This window comes from Chlorocebus sabaeus, chromosome 18, assembly GCF_047675955.1.
Source record: "Chlorocebus sabaeus isolate Y175 chromosome 18, mChlSab1.0.hap1, whole genome shotgun sequence".
Taxonomy (NCBI): Eukaryota; Metazoa; Chordata; class Mammalia; order Primates; family Cercopithecidae; genus Chlorocebus; species Chlorocebus sabaeus.
This window is the reverse complement of record NC_132921.1, coordinates 73366945-73392321: the sequence shown is the minus strand read 5'-3', so window position 1 is coordinate 73392321 and position 25377 is coordinate 73366945. Positions and strand designations below refer to the sequence as shown.

Sequence of the window (25377 nt, the reverse complement as noted above, 5' to 3'; positions counted from 1 at the left end):
GGCCCTGGGGACCACTCGGTCAGGGAGGCGGCACAGACCTGGTGTGCATTGGTTCTCATGCAGATCTTTGGGCTGGGAGTAAAAGCTGGTCACTGCCCCGCTGCTGAGTGGGAATCCTGGAGTGCTGCACTAGGAGGGTGGGGACAGAGGGCAGAGGGCAGAGGGCAGAGCGCAGACTGAGCTCCAGGGGACTTGGCTGCAAACGCAACAGACAGTGAAGAAAATGGTGAGAGTCATGCCCAGCCTTCCAGCACATTCCCATCTCCAGCACACAAGTTCATTCTGCTCTCACTCGGCAGGTGTCATCCACCCGTGTTCAACAACTACTGTGTGCCCGGGCGACCATGATTGGGAACCTAGCTTTTTAGTTCAATTCACCAAATGTTTGTTGTCACAGTCTGTGCAGCTGTGAACAGTGGGCTCCGCCTGACACCCACACCCTCAGGGAGGGACCTCAGCATTGCCTTCCCTGGGCTCCCAGCAGTATCTGTGGGGTGATGCCACTGTGGGCTCTGCTCTTTCTCGGAAGTGTGGATGCCTCCTCACTCCCCGAGTCTCAGCATGTGCTGGGCACAGCTGAGACCTAGTTTCCTAGCCTGGCTTTACCTCCTCTAGCTGGGTGACCTTGAGCGACTCACATAACTATCCCAAGCCTTGGATCTTAATCTGTCACAGGGCAGCAGCCTGTCTGTCTCACAGGGTGTGTGAGACTCAAATCCCACGAGGGAAGGGCCGGCCTGGTCAGCTCCAGCAGTGTGAGTGGGACAGACCACGACAGAAATGAACGGCTTCACCCCCTACTCCCAGCCAAGAGCGAGTGCCTGAGACAGAAATTGAGTCCCACTTATAGGAATACGTTATAAACATCGGTGCTTAGGGATCAAAGAAACTCCAGTTTCTAATCCAATTTCTGTTTTTTTTGTTTTTGTTTTTGTTTTTGGTGGAGGAAACAATCATCCCTGAACTTTGGCCTTGCTACTTTCAATTTCTGTCACTGTCGGGAACTTTTCTTTTTTGAGCTCCAGTTTCTTTATTCCTAATGATCCCTGATGATATATACTCCTTACCAAGTTTCAGTGGGTGCAATGCGAGTCGAGTGAGGTAATGCTTTTGAAATACATTGTGAACTGCCAAGCCCTGGAAAAGGACTAAAGCCAGGGCATCTTCAGCAGAATGGTCAGAAAGGCAAATAACTTACTTCAGTTTGCTCTGCTGTTTGCCAAAGCCAAGTGTCCTCCTATTTCCAAATAGCTTCCAGTCTCCCTGTTTGAAAAAACTTTTCTATATTGATTCATACTAAGGTGTAAATGATTGCTGTCCCACTCAGTACACATTTTCTGAGCATCTCACTGGTTATTTTCCACCAGGTCCATTCCCCGCCCCTCTTTCTCCAACCCTGTGCTCAGGAGGCTGCCCCAGGGGCTGCTCCTTGCCCTTGGGCTACCAGTTGGTTCATGCTGGGCTTTAAAAAATTAAGAATAATTGTACTGCAGAATAATGTGCACATGCTAAAATGCACAGATATTTGTGTGAATGTTTATGTTCATAAACTGCTCAGATCAGGACAGAATATTTGCAATGCCCATTAGGCTCCCCTTGCCCCTTTAAGGCAGTGCCACCCACCCCACACTGAAGATCACACTGTTTTGCTTTCTGTTACAACAGGTTCGTTTTGCGTATTCTTGAACTTTCTATGAATTGAATCACACAGGTTCTCATTTGTGCCTGGTTTTGTTTGCTCCTCATTGTACCTGTGAAATTATTCATTTTATTGTCTATGTTATTTGTTCGCTCATGGTTGCTGCCAAGGAGAACTGCATCGTGCGGTATTTATGTTCCATTCCACAGTCCATGGCTATCTGGCCAGTAAGAATCCACAGGGCTGCAAGGCACTTTTGTACATGTTTCCTGGGTACACACGTGTGTTGCTTTCTCTTGGATGGAGGGGCCATGGGGACGTGGACACATCTGAATGGAGTGGCAGAGGGACAGATGACTGTGGGTACAAACTTCCTCTCCCAGGAACAGGTGTGGAAGGTGGGATTTGAGGCCTGACCAGGAGGTCTGCCTGGGCATCTGCATTTCCAGCAGTTCAGGTTTGGGTTCTAGTGCCTCAAATCTATGCAATGATGCCTTGGTCATGAGCTGGGTTACAGCAAAAGATTAAGGTGAATTTTCACAAAACCGAGGAGCATTGCTTGCAGTGGACTAAGATGTCTTTCTTCCCATTGTTGACTAATGAGGTCAGGCATGTCTGTTAGGAAAGTGAATGGGTCTGTAGTCAGAAGGGCCAGGGCAGCAGATGGGGCTTTAGTGGGTTCACACTTGATGGCCCAGGGCTGGTGAGCCCCGTGGTGTGGGAAAGATTACGCAGGAAGTCAGGGCACCATCTCTCCTTGGGATTCCAATTCCAAGCCTCAGTTCCACACACAGAATAACCATAAACAGGGAAAGTCAGCTCTCTGCATTTGCTGTGTCCGAGGTTGTGTATGCAGAGAGCTGGGTTTGAGAGGGCAGCTGCAGCACATTCAGAACAGGAGTTGAAATTCACCTGCCCTCAGCGTTGCCCGGTTTGAAGCGCAGGTCCTGGGTTTCAGTGTCGGTACCCAAGGTTGCCAGGGGTGAGGGCGGTCAGGAAACTTGTGTGAGGGGCTCTCAGTGTAGACAACTGCTCGTCCAACTAGGTGAAAAGCAAAAGATCCTTTTAATTCTGGAGTGAACATTAAGATTTTCTTGATTTCTTGTGCAGCTTACATTAAAAACTCGATGTGGTGGGCTGGGCGTGGTGACTCACACCTGTAATCCTAGCACTTTGGGAGGCCAAGGTAGGAGGATCTCTTGAGGCCAGGAGTTTTAGACCAGCCTGAGCAGCATACTAAAACCCTGTCTCTACAAAAATGAACTAATTAGCTGGGTGTGGTGAGGGATACCTGTGGTCCCAGCCACTCTGGATGCTGAGGTGGGAGGATCACTTGGGCCCAGGAGTTCAAGGCTGCACTGAGTTACAACTGCATTGCTGCACTCCAGCCTGGGCAACAGATTGAGACTCTGTATCTAAAAAATAAAAGAAAATTTAACAAAACTCAATCTTGTATTATTTCATGCCTACGATATTTAATGGGGCCCCATACACTGATTCTTAACCTTTTGGGACTCAAGATCCCTGAAACGTCTGAAGAGAGTGATAGCCCTTCTCTCGGAAAAGACTCATATAACCACCGACATTGTGCTCATACTCTGGGGGTCTGCAGGCTGGGAAGCCTGCTCTGAGGGGAGGCTGGTCTCTGCAGGCTGCAGCCCACCCCTCAGTGCTTTGTAATGTTAATAAGCTGGGCACTCCGGACACTTGTTTTGGTTGTGGCTGTTGCTGGGCTTGGATGTTTATTTTCCTTCCAAATATAAGAACAAAGGTGATGTTCTTTTCACTGACTTCCATCTGCATTTTTCTGTCCAAAAAAAGTGGCCAAAGAAGCCTGTGTTCGGGGCTGATTCCAGGACTTTCCCAACTGGGCAGGAGGGCAGAGCAGACTCTGCTTTGCGCAACGGGTGTGTCAGCGTCAACAGCAGCACATCCACGACCCCAGCCCAGGCTCTCCGTACAAAATGTCCTGATCGGCCGGGCGCGGTGGCTCAGGCCTGTAATCCCAGCACTTTGGGAGGCCGAGACAGGCAGATCATGAGGTCAGGAGATCGAGACCATCCTGGCTAACACGGTGAAACCCTGTCTCTACTAAAAAATACAAAAAAACTAGCCGGGCGAGGTGGTGGGTGCCTGTAGTCCCAGCTACTCGGGACGCTGAGGCAGGAGAATGGTGTGAACCCGGGAGGCGGAGCTTGCAGTGAGCTGAGATCCGGCCACTGCACTCTAGCCTGGACGACAGAGTGAGACTCTGTCTCAAAAAAAAAAAAAAAAAAAAAAAGTCCTGATCTTCCAGAAAGGTTTTAATAACATCTTAGCTCTATAAGGAATGGGTAAATACTATGTCATTGTGAATTATTTTTATGTAAACGTTATGGAGAAGGCAGGATCTTCTGGAATCACGGCCTCCAATCCTGCCCCTCTCCTGCCCCGTCCTCAGCTCCTGTGCCTTGTCCCGTGGGTGACAGCCACACGCCGCAAGTGGGATTCTGCGCTGTGGGTGGTCTGCACAGTGGTGTCATATTCCACGGAATGTTCATAGCCTGCTTTCTCACCCAGCAGTGTGCAGCTCTTCCCGTCCCCAGACACGGGGACCGGCCCGCTGTTGTAACTGCCTGGGGTTCCCAGCACGTGTGCAGCATGTCACAGCGAACATCTCCCTCTTGCTGCCCTCTGTGCTGTTTCCAGTTGGCCCTTGGCATCCACAGGGCTCTCCTGAGCATGCTCACGTGCATCCTGTCTCCGTGGGTGCCTCGCTGGGGGTAATACCAGGAAGTGGAATCGGCGGATTTTAGGGTATGTCTATTTCATTTATTTATTTATTTTGTTATTTCATAACCGTAACTCTGCAGTCCAGCTAAATGCGGAGGGGAATAAGGAAACTGTGGAACCCAAAGAACTGCAGCGAGAGCACAAAGACGATGGGACGCTGTGAGCAATGGGGTGGAGGGGGCGCTCCTGAGCTAGGGAAGGAGTGGGCTGAGGTTAAGAGAAAACACAAGTCCAGTCGTCAGCGCTGTCCACAGTCGGCAGTGGTGATCTGCTGCTGGTTTTGCCATTCCTGGGCTCAGGCGCTCTGTGGCTTCCACTGTGTCCATGAACCTTGCCAAAGACCACGTGCTTGCCACCCAGACACTCAGTCCTAGCTTCACTGGTGAAATACTGGGACCCGTTTGTGTTAGGTCCAGCATTTGCCATGGGCAAGGCACCAGGACCCGGATGAATCAGGATGAAGTCCTTGTCATCAAATTTCTCCTTGCAGACTTGCCGCCAGTGTCATTATGGCCTGTGAAGTCGCCACCTGGGCAACAAGCCCTGGAATAATTCTGTGGAAGCAGGAACCCTCATAGCCAAATTCTTTCTCTTCAGGGTTCAGAGCATGAAAGTTTTCTGCTATCTTTGGAACTTTGTCTGCAAAATCTGGAAGGAGACTAGCCCAAGGGCTCACCACCAATGGCAATGTCAAAGAACACGGTGGGGTTGACCATGGCTGATGGCAGGGGACTCTGGGAGGCAGCAGCATCTGCAAAGCTGTGTATTTTAAAATTTCAATAGATCCCACCTTGCTTCTCTTTCCTCCATGTATGCAGACCCTTTCCCTGTGCTGACCATGAAGCTGGGCTGGACGGTGTCTCTGCAGTGCTCTCCTTCCCCTTTCTATGACATCAACATCATACTAATGATAATGTAGTGACTGCTGTTTATGCCTTCCTTCAAACCTTATTCAAAAACTTACCTTTTCAAAGAACAGAAAAATAGAAAAACGGACGGAAATGGCTGGCAAAAAATGCCCTTGAGGAAATATCCAGGATGACAAATAATCAAAGGGAAATAAAACAGTTCCTGATGCCACCTTTTGCCTGTCCATTTAGTAAAGTTTGTTTAAAAGAACCATCCACGTTGGGAAAGGTGCAATAAAATAGGAATTTGTACTCTTACTGCTGGTGGGAGGATAACCTGTTCTATTCTTTGGAAAGTAATTGGGTAAATATGTATCAAAACTTGAACAAATGAGCCTCACCTTTCCTATACCAGTTCCACTTCCGAGAACCGGTTCAGGCAGCCGCGGCACCCCTGTTGTGTATTTGGTCCGCTCAGTCGACAGGTCTCTGCAGAAAAGGCAGGAAGGAGGTTGACGGCAGCTGTGGGGTGGCAGCGGCTCTGCACCCGGCTGGCTTTGCATCGTCACTCCTCATGCCCGGGTTTGCCATCTTCGCCTCCAGTCTGGAGCTCCAGCCTCTGCCCTCCCTGGTACCTCCCTTCAGCTCATGGAAATGGTCCTCTTTTGACTCTGCTGGGTGGGGTGGCCCTGACCAGAAACATCCAGTGGCTACTCAGCCTGGCACGGCCATGGTCTGAGAGGCCCCAGCAGAGCACAGTGACCTGGCGCCAGGGCCCCCTTCAGCACATCACAGGATAAGGACAGCACATCACAGGATGGGGAGTGGGTCTGAGGGCTGAAACTGCCTTCTTTTTTTTTTTTTTTTGGACAAAGTCTCACTCTGTCACCCAGGCTGGAGGGCAGTGGTGTGATCTTGGCTCACTGCAACCTCTGCTGCCCGGGTTCAGGCGATTCTCCTGCCTCAGCCTCCTGAGTAGCTGGGATTACAGGCATGCGCCATGACATCAGGGTAATTTTTATATTTTTAGTAGAGACGGGGTTTCATCATGTTGGTCAGGCTGGTCTTGAACTCCTGACCTCGTGATCCACCCGCCTCAGTCTTCTAAAGTGCTGGGATTACAAGCATGAGCCACTGAGCTCGGCTGATTTTTTTTTATTTTTTATTTTCAGTTTTACTTTTTGAGACAGGGTCTGGCTCTGTAGCCCAGGCTGGAACTCAGTCACCCAGTGTCAGCTCACTGCAACCTCTGCCTCCTGGGACTCAAGCCATCCTCCCATCTCAGCCTCTTGTGTAGCTGGGACCCCAGGCACTTGCCACAGTGCCTGGCTGATTTTTGTATTTTTTGTAGAGATGGGATTTCACCATGTTGCCAAGGGTGGTCTTGAACTGAGCTCAAACGATCTGCCCGCCTTGGCCTCCCAAAGTGCTGGGATTACAGGCGTGAGCCACCAAGTCAAGCCAACATTTTTTTTTTTTTTTTTTTTTTTTTGGAGACGGAGTCTCGCTGTGTCCCTCAGGCTGGAGTGCAGTGGCGCGACCTCGGCTCACTGCAAGCTTCGCCTCCCGGGTTCACGCCATTCTCCTGCCTCAGCCTCCCGAGTAGCTGGGACTACAGGCGCCCACTACCGCGCCCGGCTAATTTTTTGTATTTTTAGTAGAGACGGGGTTTCACCGTGGTCTCGATCTCCTGACCTTGTGATCCGCCCGCCTCGGCCTCCCAAAGTGCTGGGATTACAGGCGTGAGCCACCGCGCCCGGCCTAAGCCAACATTTTTTTTTACACACTAGTTTTCAGCAGCTGTGGCAAGTGGCCCCTGCGATAATCCCCACTCCTCAGTATTTTTGCCCTTGTGTGGTGAGCTGGACCTTGAGTGTGAGCTGGACCTACCGACTTGCTTCTAAGGAATGGAAGACAGCAAAAGTGACGGCATGTCACTTTCAGTCCTGGGTTATAAGAAGACAGTGGCTTCCATCTCAGGCGCTTTCTCTTGCTCCCCCACCTGCTTGTGCTGAGGGGAGGTGGGCTGCCTTCTTGTGAGTTACCCTCTGTGGGGTTCATGCAGTAAGGAACTGATAGAGTTTGGATGTGTGTTCCCACTCAAATCTGATATTGAAATACAATCCCCAGTGTTGCAGGTGGAGTTCTGGTGAAGGTGATTGGCTTATGCGGGGAGTGGATTTCTCATGAATGGTTTGGCACGATCTCCCTGGGCACTGTCCTGATAAGGAGTGAGTTCTCATGAAATCTGGTCATTTAAAAGTGTGCAGTGCCTCTCCCCTCATCCTCCTGCTCCTGCTTTCACCCTGTGATGTGCCTGCTCCCCCTTTACCTACCACCACGATTGGAAGCCTCCTAAGGTCTCCCCAAAAGCAGATGCTGCTATGCTTCCTGTACAGACTGCAGAGCTAGGAGCCAATAAAACCTCTTCTCTTGGAAGTGACTTCGTTTCAGTTATTTCTTCCTAGAATTGTGAGAATGGACTAATCCAGCAATGGAACCAGCAGCTGGTGAGAAAATATGGCCTGCATACAGCCACGCGAGTGAGCTTGGAAACATTTCTCTGAGTCCAGACTTTTCATGGGACCACATCCCCAGCTCACGGATTGATTGCAGCCTTGGGAGAAACCTTAAGCCACAGGCACCCAGTTAAGCTTCTGACCCACAGATAATAAACGTGAGTTGTTTTAAGCCCTTAGGTGGGGTGAGGCAATAAAAGCTCGAAAGGCTACTGCGTGCATTATCGATAACTAATGCAATTATTAACTGTGATTATCGATTAGTTATCGATAAAGCACGCAGCAGCTTTGTGAGCTCTGATTGCACTGGCGAACTGACAGCACATCCTAAACCAGGCCCAGAATCTCCACCAGGTGCCCAGGTGCCAGAGGCGAGCTTTACTCCCTTGAAGAGGACTGCATCAAAGGTGTCATGGAGATGAAGCTTTCTTTGGCATATAAATAGTTCGCGATTATATTTTTTCCTCAAAAGATGTATTAATGCAAAAGCCTGGGAAGAAGTCTCCAGTTGGTCACTCATTCCAGCAACTAGTCCTTCACGGTATCAAACTAGGTCAGGAGTTTCCACGAACTGGGTTGGTCCAACTCTTGGATCAATAAACCCTGATTTGTTTTTCCAGAGAATGAAAACTCTTTACATCAGAAGGGCTATGGTGGAAAAGAAGGGTTTGACTTATTTTTGAGGTCCCAAGAGATCAGAAAATTTCAGTTTCAGCTGGGCATGGTGGCTCACACCTGTAATCCCAACACTTTGGGAGGCCGAGGCAGGGGGATTGCTTGAGCTCAGGAGTTTGAGACCAGCCTGGGCAACATGGCAAGACCCTGTCTCTACAAAAGAATTAAAAACAAAAAAATTAGCCGGGTTTGGTGGCATGCACTTGTAGTCCCAGCTACTCCGGAGGCTAAGGTAGGAACATTGTTTGAGTCTGGGAGATGGAGGCTGCAGCGAGCCATATTCATACCACTGCTCTCCAGCCTGAGTGACAGAGTGAGCCTTTGTCTCAAAAAAAAAAAAAAAAAAAAAAAAAAGAAAGAAAAGAAAAGAAAAAAAAGAAACAGAAAAAGTCAGTTTCATAAGAGGAAAAACATTCCGCTAATCAGAGCTGTCAGACTCTGCCTGGACTGGTTCATTGGGTAGTTAGCTTCTTCCTAGTAGACATAGACCTGGATGTCTCAGCAGGAATGTGGTGAGAGGTTTCCAAGTACGTGTTCAAGAATCAGGCCGAGTTTATTCATTTACTAATTCAACACATACTAATTCTACATGCTTCAGTTATAGAATCCTGTGAGTAAGTGTAGAATTGATGACCAGAGGCTTCGATAAAAAGGGATTTGTTTTTTCTACCCAACAGAGGATCTGGGGGTCAGTGGTGGCTGGTGTTGTTTCACTGGGTCAGTAGTGCAAGGTTCAGAATCCCTCTGATTCTCTTGCCTGTAGTGTCTGAGATGGCTGCACAGTGGCCAATATAGCTGCAGATATCACACCCGTGCTCGTGATCATAATCCCTGCTGCTGAGAAAGAAAAAGGCAGCCTCCGCTGTGTCTTTTCCTTTTCCATGAGAGCAAACACTTCCCTCAAAATCAGGGGTGTGCTGGTATGTTGGGGGAGAGGAGGAAGAGGGAAAGTCCTGATTTGTAACAGTTGCCATGTTATGTATAAATTCTCCTGATTTTATACATGTCTGATTCCAAGCTACCGCCATGACATTGCTGACTACGGAGTTGGGGAGAGAAGTCAGCAGCACACCATGATTTAGGATTTCCACCTACTGACGCGGGAGATGCAAATCTTCAAGAACTTAGTAAGAGTAAAATAATCAGGCAATAATGCATTTTGATGAGTTATTATCTTTGTTTTATATTAATATTTATATATAATTATATAAAATTAATATACGTAATTATAATATATAAATATATAATATAGGCTGGGCACGGTGGCTTACACCTGTAATCCCAGCAATTTGGGAGGCCGAGGTGGGCAGATCACCTGAGGTCGGGAGTTTGAGACTAGCCTGACCAGCATGGAGAAACCCCATCTCTACTAAAAATACAAAATTAGCGAGGTGTGGTGGTGCATAACTGTAATCCCAGCTACTCAGGAGACTGAGGCAGGAAAATCACTTAAACCCAGGAGGTGGAGGTTGCGGTGAGCCCAGATCGCATCATTGCACTCCAGCCCAGGCAACAAGGGTGAAACTCCATCTCAAAATAAATAAATAAATAAATAAATATTTATGTCTAAATATATAATTATAATACATAAATGTATATGTAAATATACATTTATTATACATTTATTAATATATAAAATGTTTATTTCTTTTTTTTTTTTTTTGTCAAATGATCCTTTATTGAAATGCTTTCCTTTGTGCTTAACTAGCTGGGCATTCCACAGCACCACTGTTGATGTCATCTATGATGTCATGAGGGTGGCGGCCATCAACATTACAGCCCACAGACTGGGCAGTCCCCAGGATCTCTTTAATGGTTCCAGAGAGTTCTCTGGCTAAGGATCGGTGCCGCATCTGTCGAACAATGTTGATGATCTCATCAAAAGTGATATTCCCACTGTGTTTAATGTTTTTCTGTTTCTTTCTGTCTCTTGGTGGTTCCTTGAGGGCTTTGATGATCAGCGCAGAGGCAGAAGGCACCACCTCAATCTGGGCCTGTCTGTTCTGGATGGTCAGTTTCACTGTAATCCTCAGGCCCTTCCAGTCACCCGTTGCCTTGGCAATGTCATCACCAACCTTTTTCGGAGACAGACCCAAGGGGCCGATCTTGGGGGCCAGCGCAGAAGTGGCGCCGACTTCACCTCCGGTGCACCTCAGGTATACGACTTTGATCTCGTTGGGGTCGAACTTCGGCGGCATGATGGAGGCGGCTGGTGTCCGATGAACCCGGATTCGGGACGACCGAAGAGAGTTGCACCTTAGCCCCCTCCGAGCCGAAAGCCTAGAGCATAAAATGTTTATTTCTGAGACAATGTCTGGCTCTGTCACCCAGGCTGGAGTGCAGTGGCACTATCATAGCTCATTGGAGCCTTGCACAGATGGTTCAAGCGATCTTCCCACCTCAGCCTCCTGAGTGGCTAGGATTGCACACACACAACCATGCCTAGCTAATTTTAAAATTCTTTGTAGAGACAGGGTCTTCCTTTTTTGCCTAAGCTGATCTTGAACTCCTGGGCTCAAGTGATCTTCCTGCCTCAGCCTTCCAACGTGTTAGACATGGGCCACTGTACCTGGTCTAATGCATTTTTTTAATTTGGGAGGTTATATTATTTAATATTTTTAAGTACTGAATGTGTTGAACAACCAACTTGCAGAATTCCTGAACACTGGACGGTCAGCTCTCACGTCCTGGTTCAAATCGCCCCAGCACACCACAGCTAAAAACCTTTCAGCCAACTTCCACTTATGTCTCCCAGGGCAGGACAATGTCACTTGGCCAATCCCCATTAAGAGGGGCTCTGGAAAGGCAAGAAACTATTCTGTTCTCTATAATGGAACGTGACCAGGGAGAAGGCAGCTGGGAGGGCCAGCTGGGCCCTCCAACCAGCAGCGTCCACCATTGACCAACTGCCCTAGAACTACACCGTGCTGGGCATTGGGGCACTGTTATGAGCAAGAGTTCCCGTTTTTCTTCTCATGGGACCTTCATGCTAGTGGCAAGAGACAATTTTTTTTTTTTTTGAGACAGAGTTTTGTTCTTGTCACTCAGGCTGGAGTGCAATGGTGTAATCTCGGCTCACTGCAATCTCTGCCTCCTGGGTTCAAGCAATTCTCCTGCCTCAGCCTTCCGAGTAGCTGGGATTACAGGTATGCACCACCACGCCTAGCTAATTTTTGTTTTTTTAGTAGAGATGGGGTTTCACCATGTTGGTCAGGCTGGTCTGGAACTCCCGAGCCACTGCGCCCAGCCAAGAGGGAGATTTTAAATCAATAAGTAGAACTGTGATGAATGCCAGAAAGAAGAATGTGTGTGATGGGGAGGGGACCTAAGTTATTGTCTCATATTTTAACACTTTCATAGGCAATAACTAAAAACTTAAAAGCTTAAAACAACACACACCTTTAAGCCAATTTTGGCAAGCTAGGAGTTGGGCACATTTTAGCGGGTCCTGTGCTTGGGATCTCACGCTAAGCAGCTGGGCTGCATCCTCATCTGAGGCTCCACCAGGGCAGAATCCATTTCCAGGTCCGCTGAGGTTATTGGCAGAATTCATTTCCTCGGACCCGCTTGGCAACGGCCCAGCTTTTTGCTTCCTTGCCTAAGGGGCCCTCCAAAGGTCCTTTCTTAGCACAGCATCTCCCTCCAGCAGCGCCTGCAGGTGAAACCTCTCTCTCTAGTGTGCGAAGGTGATGCACCAGACAGTGACATCCCATTGCTTTTGCCACGCTCTGTGGGTTAGAAGCCAGTCACCGGTTTTGCTCGTACCCAAGGTCAGGAAGACCATGCAAGGGCATAGGTCATTGGGGGGTCAGTCACTTTAGGGTGTGGCTGCCACCACTGAACTTGGTGAGACTTTAAGGGTTAGTAGGAGCTGGCCAGGTATAGGGGTGAGGGTGTGTCAGGCAGGGGTGAGGGCATGGAGGGGGATGCAGAGGCCTGCACCCTGGAATGTCCTTTCACTTCCTGAGGTTTTGTTCTCCTGATCCCTGAGTACATCCCAGAACACGGTGGGGCCCTAGCAGGGGAGAGGTAAGGAAGCATGTGATGTTCATCCGGGGACCTTGTTAGGCAAATCAGATTAGGGGCCAGGCTTTCAGTGGTGGGTGCGAGTGTGGGAGTGAGTGAGTGTGCAGGTGTATGTGGGAAGAGTGATGGGGATGGGGTCAGCCCCAGCCACCATGAAGACCTTAACTGTGCATCCACCCATCCCAGCAGCATCCCTGAGTGAGTGCCTTTGGGGTGCAGGTCCTGTTTTGCACAGGGAAGTGAATCAGAGTGGGACATTTCTTTGCCTTAGAGAGGTCACACTTCTTCTTCTCCTTCTTCTTCTCTCCTTCTCCTTCTTCTTCTTCTTTTTTTTTTTTTTTTTAAATTTGTGACAGAGTCTCGCTCTGTTGCCCAGGGTGGAGTGCAGTGGTGTGACCTTGGCTCACTGCAACCTCTGCCTCAGCCTCCTGGGTAGGGTAGCTGGGATGATAGGCATGCATTACCATGCCTGGCTAATTGTTGTATTTTAGTTTCACCGTATTGCCCAGGCTGGTCCCAGTCTCCTGGCCTCAAGCGATCTGCCCGCCTCAGCCTCCCAAAGTGCTGTGACTACAGGCGTAAGCTACCACACCGGGCGAGAGGTCACACTTCATGCCACGTGGGAGGCAGCCACTCAGACAGCACCCCAGCTGGTGCTGGGAGTGAGGGGTGCTCAGCGTCCTAGGAAGGCAGAGGGCTGCATGAGAGGTTCGGGGAGGAAGGACTGGAGGAGGATTTGAGATTTTCACCTGAGCAGCTGGGTGGATGGAGGGGCTGTTCACAGAGAATCACAAGAATGTGATGAGCAGGTTAGGGCACTAATAAAGCACTCTGTTTTGGCCCGCGGAAAATTTGAGATGCTTCCCTGTGTCCAGCTGGGGCTTTGGGAAAGGTCAGGGCTTATCTGACTGGGATGGATGTCTCTGGCAGGCAGCAGAGCATGTGGATGGTTTGTGAAGCCCAGAAGGGCATGAGATTTCCTGTAGCAGTGCCCACTGCAAATGGAAGGGTATTTGGCCTGAGCCCAGACATGTACAAGTTGGGCAGAGAAGGGGGTGGGTCCCCGGGACCCACCGAGGAGCAGCTCTGGAAGTACAGGGAAACCAAGGGTGTGGGATCACATGATGCAGGAAGCTCAAATAAGATGAGGAAAGAGGTTTTAAAGACCATCAGGGCTGGGGACAGTGGTTCATGCCTATAATTCCAACACTTTGGGAGGCTGAGACGAGAGAATAGCTTGAGGCCAGGAGTTTGAGACCAGCCTGGGCAACATAGGGAGACCCCATTTCTATCAATCAATCAATCAATACCATTGGTACTTGGCATTTCAGGCGGGGAACAGCAAACACATGAAAGCTCTGAGGCAGGAAAGGGAAGTGATTAGTGCTCGCTCCTGGTTCCTTTATCAGACCTTAAAGAGATGCAGAGACATTTCAGGTATTCCTTGGCCGAGCTCCTTTAGGGAAGGCCTAAGTTCGCTTCTACTTCCCATCTATTAATTTTTTTTTTTTGGAGATAGAGTCTCACTCTGTTGCCCAGCCTGGAGTGCATGCAGTGGCACGATCTCAGCTCACTGCAACCTCCACCTCCCGGGTTCAAATGATTCTCCTGCCTCAGCCTTCCCAGTAGCTGGGACCACAGGTACGCACCACCACGATCGGCTAAGCTTTTGTATTTTTGATAGAGACGGGGTTTCATCTTGTTGGCCAGGCTGGTTTCGAACTCCTGGCCTCAAGTGATCTGCCTGCCTCGGCCCCACAAAGTGCTGGGATTACAGACACTAGCCACCGCGCCCGGCCGTATTTCACTCCTAATGCCCACCATACGTGCTTCCAAATGTTTGCTGAATGACAAGGTGAACGAGTGAATGCGACTACGTGACTTCGGGCAGCAGGCAATCCTATTCCTTGGACCTCAGTTTCCCTTTCTGTAAAGCAAGCCTGTCTCTCGCTCTCTGCCCTAAAAGCCTGAGTTCTGGGCTTGAGATGAGCGCGTCCTGTAGAGCAGACTCCAAGTGGACGTTGAGCTGGGTCTTCTAGGAGGCCACGATCCGGCCAGCTCATGGGTCCGGTCCTCCCGCGGGACCCCGCACGCCCCGTTCCAGCGCCCCGCCGCCCCGCCCCGCCCCGCCCCGCCCCGCCCAACCTCCCTTTGTTCCCCAGGCCCCGCCCTCTCCGCGCAGCTCGCTCCCCATTGGCCGGGGGGCGGGCCCTGGGCGCCCGGCTCCGCTGGGGGCGGGGCGGCGGGCGGCGGGCGGGGCCCTGTGCGCCTGCGCGGTGTGTGTCCCAGCCGCAGCCCCGCGCCAGCTGCAGCTCCTTGATCCAAGCCGGATCCTGAGCGGGGAACACGGGCTGAAGCTGCGGTGGCGGCCCCGCCCCGGGGCTCCATTGTTGAGGCTGCCGCGGCTCTGTCGGCTGCTCAGCTGCGCTCCAGTTGGCCCAGGCGCCGCGGCGAGGAGCGAGCACTGCGAGGCAGCGGCCTGAGGTGAGACGGCGTGACGGGCGACGGGGTCTCCGGACCGGGCGGGGGTCTCTGCCCCGGGCGTGGCGGCTCCGAGCTGGGCTCCGCAGGGTCCGGGGTCGGGATCCGGGGTCCGTGCGCCTGGGCTTTGTCTCGGCCTCGGGTGGCACCGGGGGCTTCGCGCCTGTTGCGACGCAGCGTGGGCCCGCGCGGGGGTCCCGGTCGCCCTGCGGGTGGGGGCCGGTCCCCACTGCTCCCCGGCTCCCCGCGTCTGCCGCGGAGGGGACTGCATGGACCCGGGCGCTGGCTTCTGCCCAGTCCCTCCGCGGCATGGCTGGTCCCCGTGTGCGGCAGAGGGGTCCCTGCGAGGACCCACTAGTGGGGCGGGGTCCGGGTCACCGCGAGTGGGAGACTCCGCCGCCCTCCCCGCCCTCCCTGGCAGCGAGACAGCTTCGCCAGACTCACCGAGGGGACTACGTGGACCCTCGGACGAGGGGGTCCGTGACTCTGGGTGGGGGCTCTTTCCTGTCCCCGCATGACGGCTTCCTGAGTGTTTTGTCACCTATAGGTCCCTGCGTGGACCCGTGCGCGTGGGTCCTGGCCGCCCTGCTAGTGGGGCTGTGCGCCGCCCGGTGGCTTGTCTGGGTCGACCCCGCCTGGGACGCGCGGGTAGTGGGGGTCCGTGCGCTGGGGGCGCGGTTGGTGGGGGCGCACTGCCCCCGCCCGTGATTTATCCTCTCACTTGCCCGGCGGGAGGAAGCGAGAGGCGCGGGCCCGGAGCTGTCGCGCAGCGGCCGCACCGACCTCTGCCCTGGCCGGCGAGTCCTGGGGGGCAAGGGGCTGTCACCGCGCGTCCCACCGCCGCGCTTCCTGCTCTGGCCCCGGGCTGGGCTCTGATTGGAAGGAGCAGGGCCCTTCTGCCCGGCGCTTCTTGGTTTCTTCCGTTAGTAATGGGGAGGAAAAAAAAATCTGGAAAGCCAGATTGAACTTTGTAGCTCTCAGTCCCAAGAATTTGGCGGGCTGGAAAATGCGTTTCAAGCAGGAGCATCCACACCCACGGAATGAGGCCAAGGCAGTTACAGTTAGAGGTCAGATTTATGAGGGGAGAGCGAGGGTGAGGTCCGTGGGTGGGGAGACTGCGACCTCAGCTTGATGGGAAGACCTGATGCTGCCCCTCAGACGCTGTATTTCTCAGCCACCAAAGGAAGTGGAATCACTCCTTCGTGAATGCTTTCATCAAACCTTTGAAAAACCTGTCATGTCCCAGGAAGCAAAATCGAACTGGACAGTTTTCCCCTTTTAGGAGTGATAAACGTCCTGGAGACAAACAGCAGAAGGCTCAAGGAGTCCAAATACTCAGCCTGAAGTTCTTTCTGAACAAGAGATGGTGTATAAGTAACAGGCATACAAGAGAAAACTGAACTAATCACCGCAGCTGTGGCTCCTAGCCCTGTAGCGTGTCATGCAGGCCCTTTTGCCTTCTCTGCCCTCTGGTGTCCCAGACCCCAACACTAACGCCCACCTCCAGTCATCAGCCTCTGCCTACCCATTGCTGTGAACTCTGTTTAGGTGGCTCCCTTCTCTCTGAAGTTTTGCTTGTTCTCCTGAAGTCCTGGTCTTTAAGAGCTTATGATCTGCAGGGACAGATTGGCTTTGGGCAGTACATAGTTAACTGTAGCACAGCTTGAAAAATGCTCTGATAGAGCTGGGCAGGCAGTTTGTACATGCGGGTAAATGCGAGGTCCTTTTTCAATACCATGAATCCAAGTATTCATGCTATTTTAAATCTACAATTCTTTGACTCTCCAGAGGGTTTTTAGATTAATTTTTTTCCTATTATTTCCTAGTGTTTGTTGCATAGTTCAGAGTAATTGATTAAAACTTACCAGGTCGGCCGGGCGCGGTGGCTCACGCCTGTAATCCCAGGACTTTGGGAGGTCTAGGCGGGCGGATCACTTGAGGTCAGGAGTTCGAGACCAACCTGGCCAACATGGTGAAACCCGGTCTCTACTAAAAATACAAAAATTAGTCGGGCGTGGTGGCGGGCGCCTGTAATCGCAGCTACTCAGGAGGCTAAGGCAGGAGAATAGCTTGAACCCAGGAGGCGGAGGTTGCAGTAAGTTGAAATGGCTCCACTGCACTCCAGCCTGGGCCATAGAGTGAGACTTCCTCTCAAAACAAAAACAATGTGCTGGGTCTCCCTCTGGCTCTGAAATTTTCCTGGAAGGCCTTCTCTTCTGGGCTTCATTTTTCTCACCTTTGAGGATCGTAAACTACATAATTTCCAAGAATCTTTGCCCTACACCTTTAATTCTTTCAAGCAAATATAGCAGAGAAAAATTCTCTTCCCGGCAATGGTGTAAATAATGGAGGCCTTTGAAAATGTGGATTCTGGCCGGGCGCGGTGGCTCACGCCTGTAATCCCAGCACTTTGGGAGGCCGAGGCGGGCGGATCACAAGGTCAGGAGATCGAGACCATGGTGAAACCCTGTCTCTACAAAAAATAGAAAAAATTAGCCGGGCGAGGTGGCGGGCGCCTGTAGTCCCAGCTACTCAGGAGGCTGAGGCAGGAGAATGGCGTGAACCTGGGAGGCGGAGCTTGCAGTGAGCCGAGATCGCGCCACTGCACTCCAGCCTGGGCAACAAAGCGAGACTCCGTCTCAAAAAAAAAAAAAAAAAAAAAGAAAATGTGGGTTCTAAAGTGGAAGTTCTTTTTCTTCTTCCCCCCCTTTTTTTTTCCTTTTAAACAAGTTTAGTTACATGAGTATATACTGTATCTCAGAGTTAAGGACAAGTATCTATGATGAAACCTTAAGAATATCTTGCATATTCTTCACAATTGTGTTTTATGTGCGGCATCTTCACTATGTCCAGTTGGTTTGTTTTTTCTCATTAATGGGGTTGTTGAGCTCAGAACTTTTCAGGAGCATTTTGTTGATCTTTTAAGTGTCATGTGAAATATGTTCCAATTTAACATTTTATTTTGGTGAGTAAAATGGGAGTAAATGGAAATTTGAGAGTGCCTTGAGTAGATGTACTTGGCTTTGTGTAACGGTTTGAAGGATAGTTTAAAATTACCACTTGTGGCTGGGTGTGGTGGCTCACATCTGTAATCCCAACACTTTGGGAGGGCGAGGCAGGCAGATCACGAGGTTAGAAGATGGATACCATCCTGGCTAACATGGTGGAACCCGGTCTCCACTAAAAATACAAAAAATTAGCCGGGTGTGGTGGCACACGCCTGTAGTCCCAGCTACTCAGGAGGCTGAGGCAGGAGAATCACTTGAACCCGGGAGGTGGAGGTTGCAGTGAGCTGAGATTGCACCACTGCACGCTAGCCTGGGCGACACAGTGACACTCCATCTCAAAAAAAAAAAGAAAAAAAAATACCACTTGTAAGAAATTGCGTCACATGTTGAATGACCTATAAAGGAGCTACAATTCTAAGGAATACGGTAATTAATTCTTTAAAATAGTAAGGCCGGGTGCTGTGGTTTACACCTGTAATGCCAGCACTTTGGGAGGCTGAGGTGCGAGGATCACTTGAGCCCAAGATTAGAGGCTGCATTGAGCTATAATCATGCCACTGCACGCCAGTCTGTGTGATGGAGTGAAACCCTTTCTCTAAAAGATAAAAAGGTAAATAGATAATTTAAAAATAAAATACTAAGCTCCTTTCCAATTTATCTGTTTGGTAAGGTGGGAATTTGATGTGCTTGAGTTTCTTAAAGCCATGTGTCTCTGTAGAAAGGAGACACAATTTTCTCTGCTATTCCTAGTTATTTGGATGATTATAAGGATTAAAAATAGCCATTTGGTCAAGTTGTGAGCTACTGAATTACCATTTTTGCTTCACTCAGTAGGATTTTGCCTTTATTTTGATTTGCATTCTTATCTTAATTTAGGAAAAGATCTTTGTTATATGCCTCATGCACTTTGTTCTTTTGGGGAATCTGATCTTAGGAGAGGGCTTCAAAACGTGACCAGATTTTCTTTATGGTTTTCTAGATTTTATTAATGTTTTAATAAAACAACTAGTTAATGCTGCTTCTGTGTCGAGGTATTTTTCATTTAGAGTAGGCTTGATTTTTATGTGGATTAAATGAAAGGAAGTCTCTCACGGAAGGGGACACATGGGTATGGAGAAGACAGAGGGCATATATATATATATATATATATATATATATATTTTTTTTTTTTTTTTTTTTTTTTTTTTTTTTTTTGAGACGGAGTCTTGCTCTGTCACCCAGGCTGGAGTGCAGTGGCAGGATCTCGGCTCACTGCAAGCTCCGCCTCCTGGGTTCACACCATTCTGCTGCCTCAGCCTCCCAAGCAACTGGGACTACAGGCGCCTGCCACCACGCCCGCCTAATTTTTTGTACTTTTAGTAGAAACAGGGTTTCACTGTGCTAACCAGGATGATCTCCTGACTTCATGATCCGCCTGCCTCAGCCTTCCAGAGTGCTGGGATTACAGGCGTGAGCCACTGTGCCTGGCCGACAGAGGATGTATTTTTGAGCTCTACATTTCAGAGTTCTTTTCTCTAGCCGTGGCCAGGGTCCCAAACAGGGAACTTAATTGACTCTATCACTGAAGTATACTCTTGCTTTGATGCCATTGGTATGTTGTCCTAGAGATTTGCTGTGGCTGCTAGGAGTGTTTCATAGTTAAGAACTGATGCGACTTCTCTTTTGTCAGCTTATGAGTCTATAAACCATCTTGTTTCCTTTAGTATTATCTCCCTGGAACTGGAAGGTCAGAGATGAAGTTTTCTTAGATTATAAGTCTCAGTCTTTGCTATCTACCTTCCTCTGTCTCCCATGTCACCTGCTGTTTTTTTTTCCCCTGTTTTTCATTTTAATGTTTTTATTGGATAGGTGTCTATTATTGCAGGCTGCCTCAAAACATTTTTGGATATTGACAGGATTTAAGTATGAATAATATGTAAAAGATAACTTACTCTAGTTCTTTTGAGCAGAGGATTTGGTTTCGATATGTGGCCCTATTAAAGCTTTCGTTAAGTTCAAGTACTTTCTGAACTTCAGTTCCCTTACCTGTAAAATGGAGTTAGTTATTAGTAATATCTGTTCTGCCTAACTCAGGAGATTGTTTTGAGAATCAAATGAAATTGTGAATTTAATGAAATTTTGTAAATTTTAAATGAAATATTGTATTACCTAAGATTTTTTTTTTTTTTTAAAAAACACCCTATTAAGAATGGAATGAATCTGAGTTTTCCTTTGAAATCCCAAATGTTTAATGTACAGAGAAGTTTTAATGTGTCTGTTGGGGAGCTTCATTAGGATTGTTTTCTATCTTTAATTGGCCAATATTGTTTTATATTTTAGCATTTTTAGGGAACATCAAAATTTGTGTTTCAGTTATCATTAATATTTTACAAAGTTATTGAATGTGCATGATTTCATCTTTAACAATCTCTTCAATTATTTACATTCCCATGTAAAAAATGCAGTAATGAACGTCCATGTAAATAACATTCCCATGCTTTAATGAAGCATAATTTCTTGACATTGCAGTTTCTAAGTGCCCTGTCTTGAGGTTGGGAAAGCTAAAGGGCAGTCAGAGGTCAAGGTCAGCAAAGCGTCACCTTTGACATTTGAAATCCAGCAGCAGGTATCACAGTGAACCCCATTCCAGCATCCAGGAAGTTTCTCTGCCCTGCCTCTCCTCCAGCCACTTCGGAATCTGTGTCTGCAGTGTTGGTCCTGCTTTCCTCTCTCTCCTCTGCCTTTTCTTTCTCTTCACCAACTTCTACCGAGTGCGTCTGATGTCCCAGACAGTGGCAGTGGGAGTATAAAGGCTAATAAACCCGGCCCTGGTCCTCAAAGAATTTTTGTTTTCTGTGCAGATATTAAGTTATACTGTCATATATAGTGTTGACATTGATACAGATTTCCTGTGAAGTGCAGAAGCACCATCCTAGAAGCAGAGATGCAGAGGCAGCACTGGTGACTCACACATCGAGAGCTGGAGTTCTTGGTCTAGTGCGATAAACTGATGTGGACCTCATTTCAGTGCAGCGGAGTGAGTGCTGGGATGGGCTCCCTGGGGGCATCTGGGGCTGGGTTTGTCTGGTGTTTAGTCTCTTGCGTGGTACTTAGAGTTTATCAGTAAGATGAGCATTGGGAGGTTTCTAAGTGAAAGGAAAGGCAGTCTTTACCTGAAACCTAAAATCTGTAGGTGTTCTGGGCCATTTATAATTCACTGAATCTGTTTTGTCAGAACAAGTCTATCGTCTCTTGTTTTGGATGGAGTGTGGCCAGCCCTGCCTTGCGATGTGAGGAAATCAGGAAACGCTTGTCAGGTGTCAACACCGTGCCAGACACTCTTCTAGGGGTTTCCACGTAAATCACTGTATTCATTTCTGTTGCTGCTTTACCACATTTCCACAAATTTCGTGACTTAAAACAATTGAAATTGTATCATCTCACAGTTCTGTGGGGCAGAAGTCTGATGTGGGTGTCACTGGGCAAAAATCACCACGTGGGCTGGGCTGCATTCCTCACTGGAGAATTGTTTCCAAGTGCTTTTGGCCAAATATAGTTCCTTGTGGTTGCAGGACTGAGGTGTCTGTTCCCTTGCTGGCCATCTGATGGGGGCTGCCCTCAGCTCCTGAGGCCTCTATCTGGTCTTTGCACGTGGTCCCATCAGCTCAGGACTAGCTAGGCCAGGGACCTGGTCAGGCTCTCCAGTTCCCCTGTGTACATTTCTCTTTCTCCACTCGGTGAAAGTTCTATGCCCTTTTTTTTTTTTTTTTTTTTTTTTTTTTTGAGACGGAGTCTCGCGCTGTCGCCCGGGCTGGAGTGCAGTGGCGTGATCTCAGCTCACTGCAACCTCCACCCTCCCAGATTTGAGTGATTCTCCTGCTTCAGCCTCCCGAGTAGCGGGGACTACAGGTGCCCGCCACGACGCCCGACTAATTTTTGTATTTTTGTAGAGATGGGGTTTCACCATTTTAGCCAGGATGGTCTCCATCTCTTGATCTCGTGATCCGCCAGCCTTGGTCTCCCAAAGTGCGGAGATTATAGGCGTGAGCCACCGCGCCTGGCCAGTTCTATGCTCTTCGAGGCTCCTGGGATTAGATTGGACCTCCCTGGATAGCCCAGGATACTCCTCCTAAGGCCTGTGGCAAAGCCCTTTTGCTGTGTGACATAGTCACAGGTCTCCGGGGTTGGAATCTCCCACTACAGTTACCAATCCACTTACTACAGCAGCCTGGGAGGTGCTTTTCATTGCCTCTGGTTAACAGATACCAATTTTTTTTTTTTTTTTTTAACAAATTGGCAGGAACATGAAGATCCCTCTTTTTTTTTTTTTTTTTTTTTGAGACGGAGTCTCATTCTGTTGCCCGGGCTGGAGTGCAGTGGCGCGATCTCGGCTTGCCAGAACTTCCACCTCCCGGGTTCAAGCAGTTCTCCTGCCTCAGCCTCCTGAGTAACTGGGACTACAGGCACGTGCCACCAAGCCCGGCTAATTTTTGTATTTTTAGTAGAGACGGGGTTTCACTATGTTGGCCAGGCTGGTCACAAACTCCTGACCTCGTGATCCGCCCACTTTGGCCTCCCAAAGTGCTGGGATTACAGGCGTGAGCCACCGCACCCAGTCATGAAGATCCTTCTTAAATGCAAAAACCGTTCCTCTGACTTAATGTGAGGCTGTTGGTGAGACTGATAGCAGTGGAGACAGGTCCATCAGAAACGGAGCTAAACTTTGTGTTCTGGAGTATTTTGATGGCCTGCCCTGATTATGTAAGTTTTGCTAAGAAGTCATTAGAGTAATTCCTCTACTGGAAGAAACACCCATATGGGGAATTTGGGACCTTGCCTTTTCAAGTTTTACACAAAGGACTCTTCATGGGTGAAAAGTACATGATTCCAGGTCCATTTCTAGAATGGAAACAGCTGCATCCACCCAACAGCGATTCACATTCCTGAGTTTGAGAGAATCCGATTGTTTCAAGGCTGAAGCCAAAAGCCCAATAAACAGTGTTTGTACCTTTGTTCATAGTTAGGAATTAGGTGCATCCTGTGGTCAAGAAAACAACTGATGGTGGTCACCAAGTAGTTTAAAACCAAGCAGGACCTCATTTTATCATGTGGCTGTTTCTGATTTTTTTAATGAAGTTTTAATTTTGCTGTGCAATAAATGACAAGCTCTGACTTGAAATACATTTCCTTTAATAAACCAGAATCTAGGGCCGGGCGTGGTGGCTCATGCCTGTAATCCCAGACTTTGGGAGGCCGAGGAGGGCAGATCACGAGGTCAGGAGATCGAGACCATCTTGGCTATGGTGAAACCCTGCCCCTACTAAAAATACAAAAAATTAGCCGGGCATGGTGGTGGGCGCCTGCAGTCCCAGCTACTCAGGAGGCTGAGGCAGGAGCCGAGATCACGCCACTGCACTCCAGCCTAGACGACAAAGCGAGACTCTGGAAAAAAAAAAAAAAAAAAAAAAAAAAGAGAAACCAAAATCTATAATCCTAAGGTTTTTAACCTGGCTTTCAGAAATGTATGAAGTCCCCAAAATCCTGTGCAACATTTTTTTGTATATGCATCCAGGTGTGTTTATGGGGAGACGATTTATAGCTCTCCATACATTTTCAAAGTGGTTGGATTCCAAAAAATTTCAGAATACACCACTTGGGCCTGGTATGGTGGCTCACACCTGTAATCCCAGCACCTAGGGAGGCTGAGGCAGTAGGATCCACTGAGGTCAGGAGTTTAAGACCAGCAACATAGCGAGACCTCCACCTCTACCAAAAAAAAAAAAAAAAAAAAAAAAAAAAAAATTGCTGGGCGTGGTGGTGCACACCTGTGGTTCTAGTTGCTCAGGAGGTTGATCACCTGATCCCAATAACTTGAGGCTGTAGTAAGTTAGAATTGCACCACGGCACTCCAGCCTGGGCAACAGAACGAGACCCTCTCTCAAACAAAAACAAAAACAAAAAACCATGTCACTTAATATACTATTGTTGTTGGTCAAGTATCAGATTTTGTTTAAAAATTAAATACTCATTTTTTTTTTTTTTTTGAGATGGAGTCTTGTTCTGTCACCCAGGCTGGAGTGCAGTGGCGTGGTCTCAGCTCGCTGCAAGCTCCGCCTCCCGGGTGCACACCATTCTTCTGCTTCAGCCTCCTGAGTAGCTGGGACTATAGGCGCCCGCCACCATGCCCGGCTAATATTTTGTATTTTTAGTAGAGACGGGATTTCACCGTGTTAACCAGGATGCTCTCGATCTCCTGACCTCGTGATCCGCCCACCTTGGCTTCCCAAAGTGCTGGGATTACAGGTAAATACTCATTTTTAGCACAGGTGTACAGGCATACAGCTCCAAGAGTCAGAAATTAACAAGGCTTAGAACAAAACCCAGCAATCCCCTACTTTACCCTTCTCCACCCTGATCCATGCTCCTTGGAGGTTACTGTGTTTATGTTTTAGCTCGTTCTTCTAGATTGTGTGAAAGACAGGGAGATGTCCTACTGTGGAAGACAAGGATTCAGGTTGCTTACCCTCCCCGCTCCTCCTGTTGCCCACGTTTTTCTCCCCCATCCTCTCAGTATAATTATTGTGATAGTGTGGCCAGGCATGGTGGCTCGTGACTTATCCCAGATTTTTGGAGGCTGAGGCGGGCAGATCACTTGAGGCCAGGAGTTGAAGGCCAGCCTGGCCAACACAGTGAAACCCCATCTCTACTAAAAAATACAAAAATTAGTCACTTGTAGTGTCGCATACCTATAGTCCCAGCTACTCAGGAGGGTGAGGCACAAGAATTGCTTGAACCTGCGAGGTGGAGGTTGCAGTGAGCTGACACCGTACCACTGCACTCCAACCTGGGCAACAGAGGTAGACTCTGTCTCAAAAAAAAATTATTGTGATAGTGGGATACATACAATATTGTGTCTATTTAGTATTCTTCCTGGTTTTTGGCCCAGAGCTTCTAAAACCCTTGTAATTTCCTGAGTGATAGGAACATCATTGCTTATAATATTTGGTCTTAGGTTTCAATACCTGACACAAGAGCTTCTAAGACTTTTGGAATCTCTGGGGTGATAGGAGTGTCTTTTGTATGATAATGAGATGACAGGTGGCTTCGGGCCCCTAGACAGGTTCAGGATTGGGGCTGGTTGCCAGAAAGATGAGTCATGAGTAAAGAGTTGGACGTATCAGCCTCACCCCTACCTCTGGGAGGGGAGACGAGACAGGCTGGAGATTGAGCTAGTCACGGGTGGCCAATGACTTAATCATGTCTATGTTATGAAAGCTCCATAAAACCCTCTAAATATTGGGTTTGGAGAGCTTCTGGTTTGGTGAACTCATTTGGTGCTGGGGAGGTGGCACTTCCAGGGACGGCATGGGAGCCCCGACCTCTCTGCCCCATGGTGTGCCCTGTGCATCTCTTCCATTTGGCTGTTTCCG

General features: G+C 48.9%; 1 protein-coding gene, 1 long non-coding RNA gene and 1 pseudogene across 2 annotated transcripts in view; 1 reads left to right on the top strand and 2 right to left on the bottom strand.

Annotated features, from left to right (window-relative positions):
• The window catches only part of LOC103222800 (uncharacterized), an 88960-nt gene that overhangs the window by 29408 nt on the left and 34175 nt on the right, over window positions 1-25377 (top strand). The window lies entirely within an intron of this gene.
• On the bottom strand, window positions 10094-10735 carry LOC103222806 (large ribosomal subunit protein uL11). The gene has a single exon (XM_007974711.3). The coding sequence runs from the start codon at window positions 10649-10651 to the stop codon at window positions 10154-10156; it is 498 nt and encodes a 165-aa protein (XP_007972902.2). The 5' UTR covers window positions 10652-10735; the 3' UTR covers window positions 10094-10153.
• LOC103222859 (uncharacterized) lies at window positions 14539-16055 on the bottom strand (annotated as a pseudogene).

Bases quoted from the DNA above. Each gene is read 5' to 3' on its own strand.
- LOC103222806 (XM_007974711.3), bottom strand. From the start codon at position 10,651: ATGCCGCCGAAGTTCGACCCCAACGAGATCAAAGTCGTATACCTGAGG.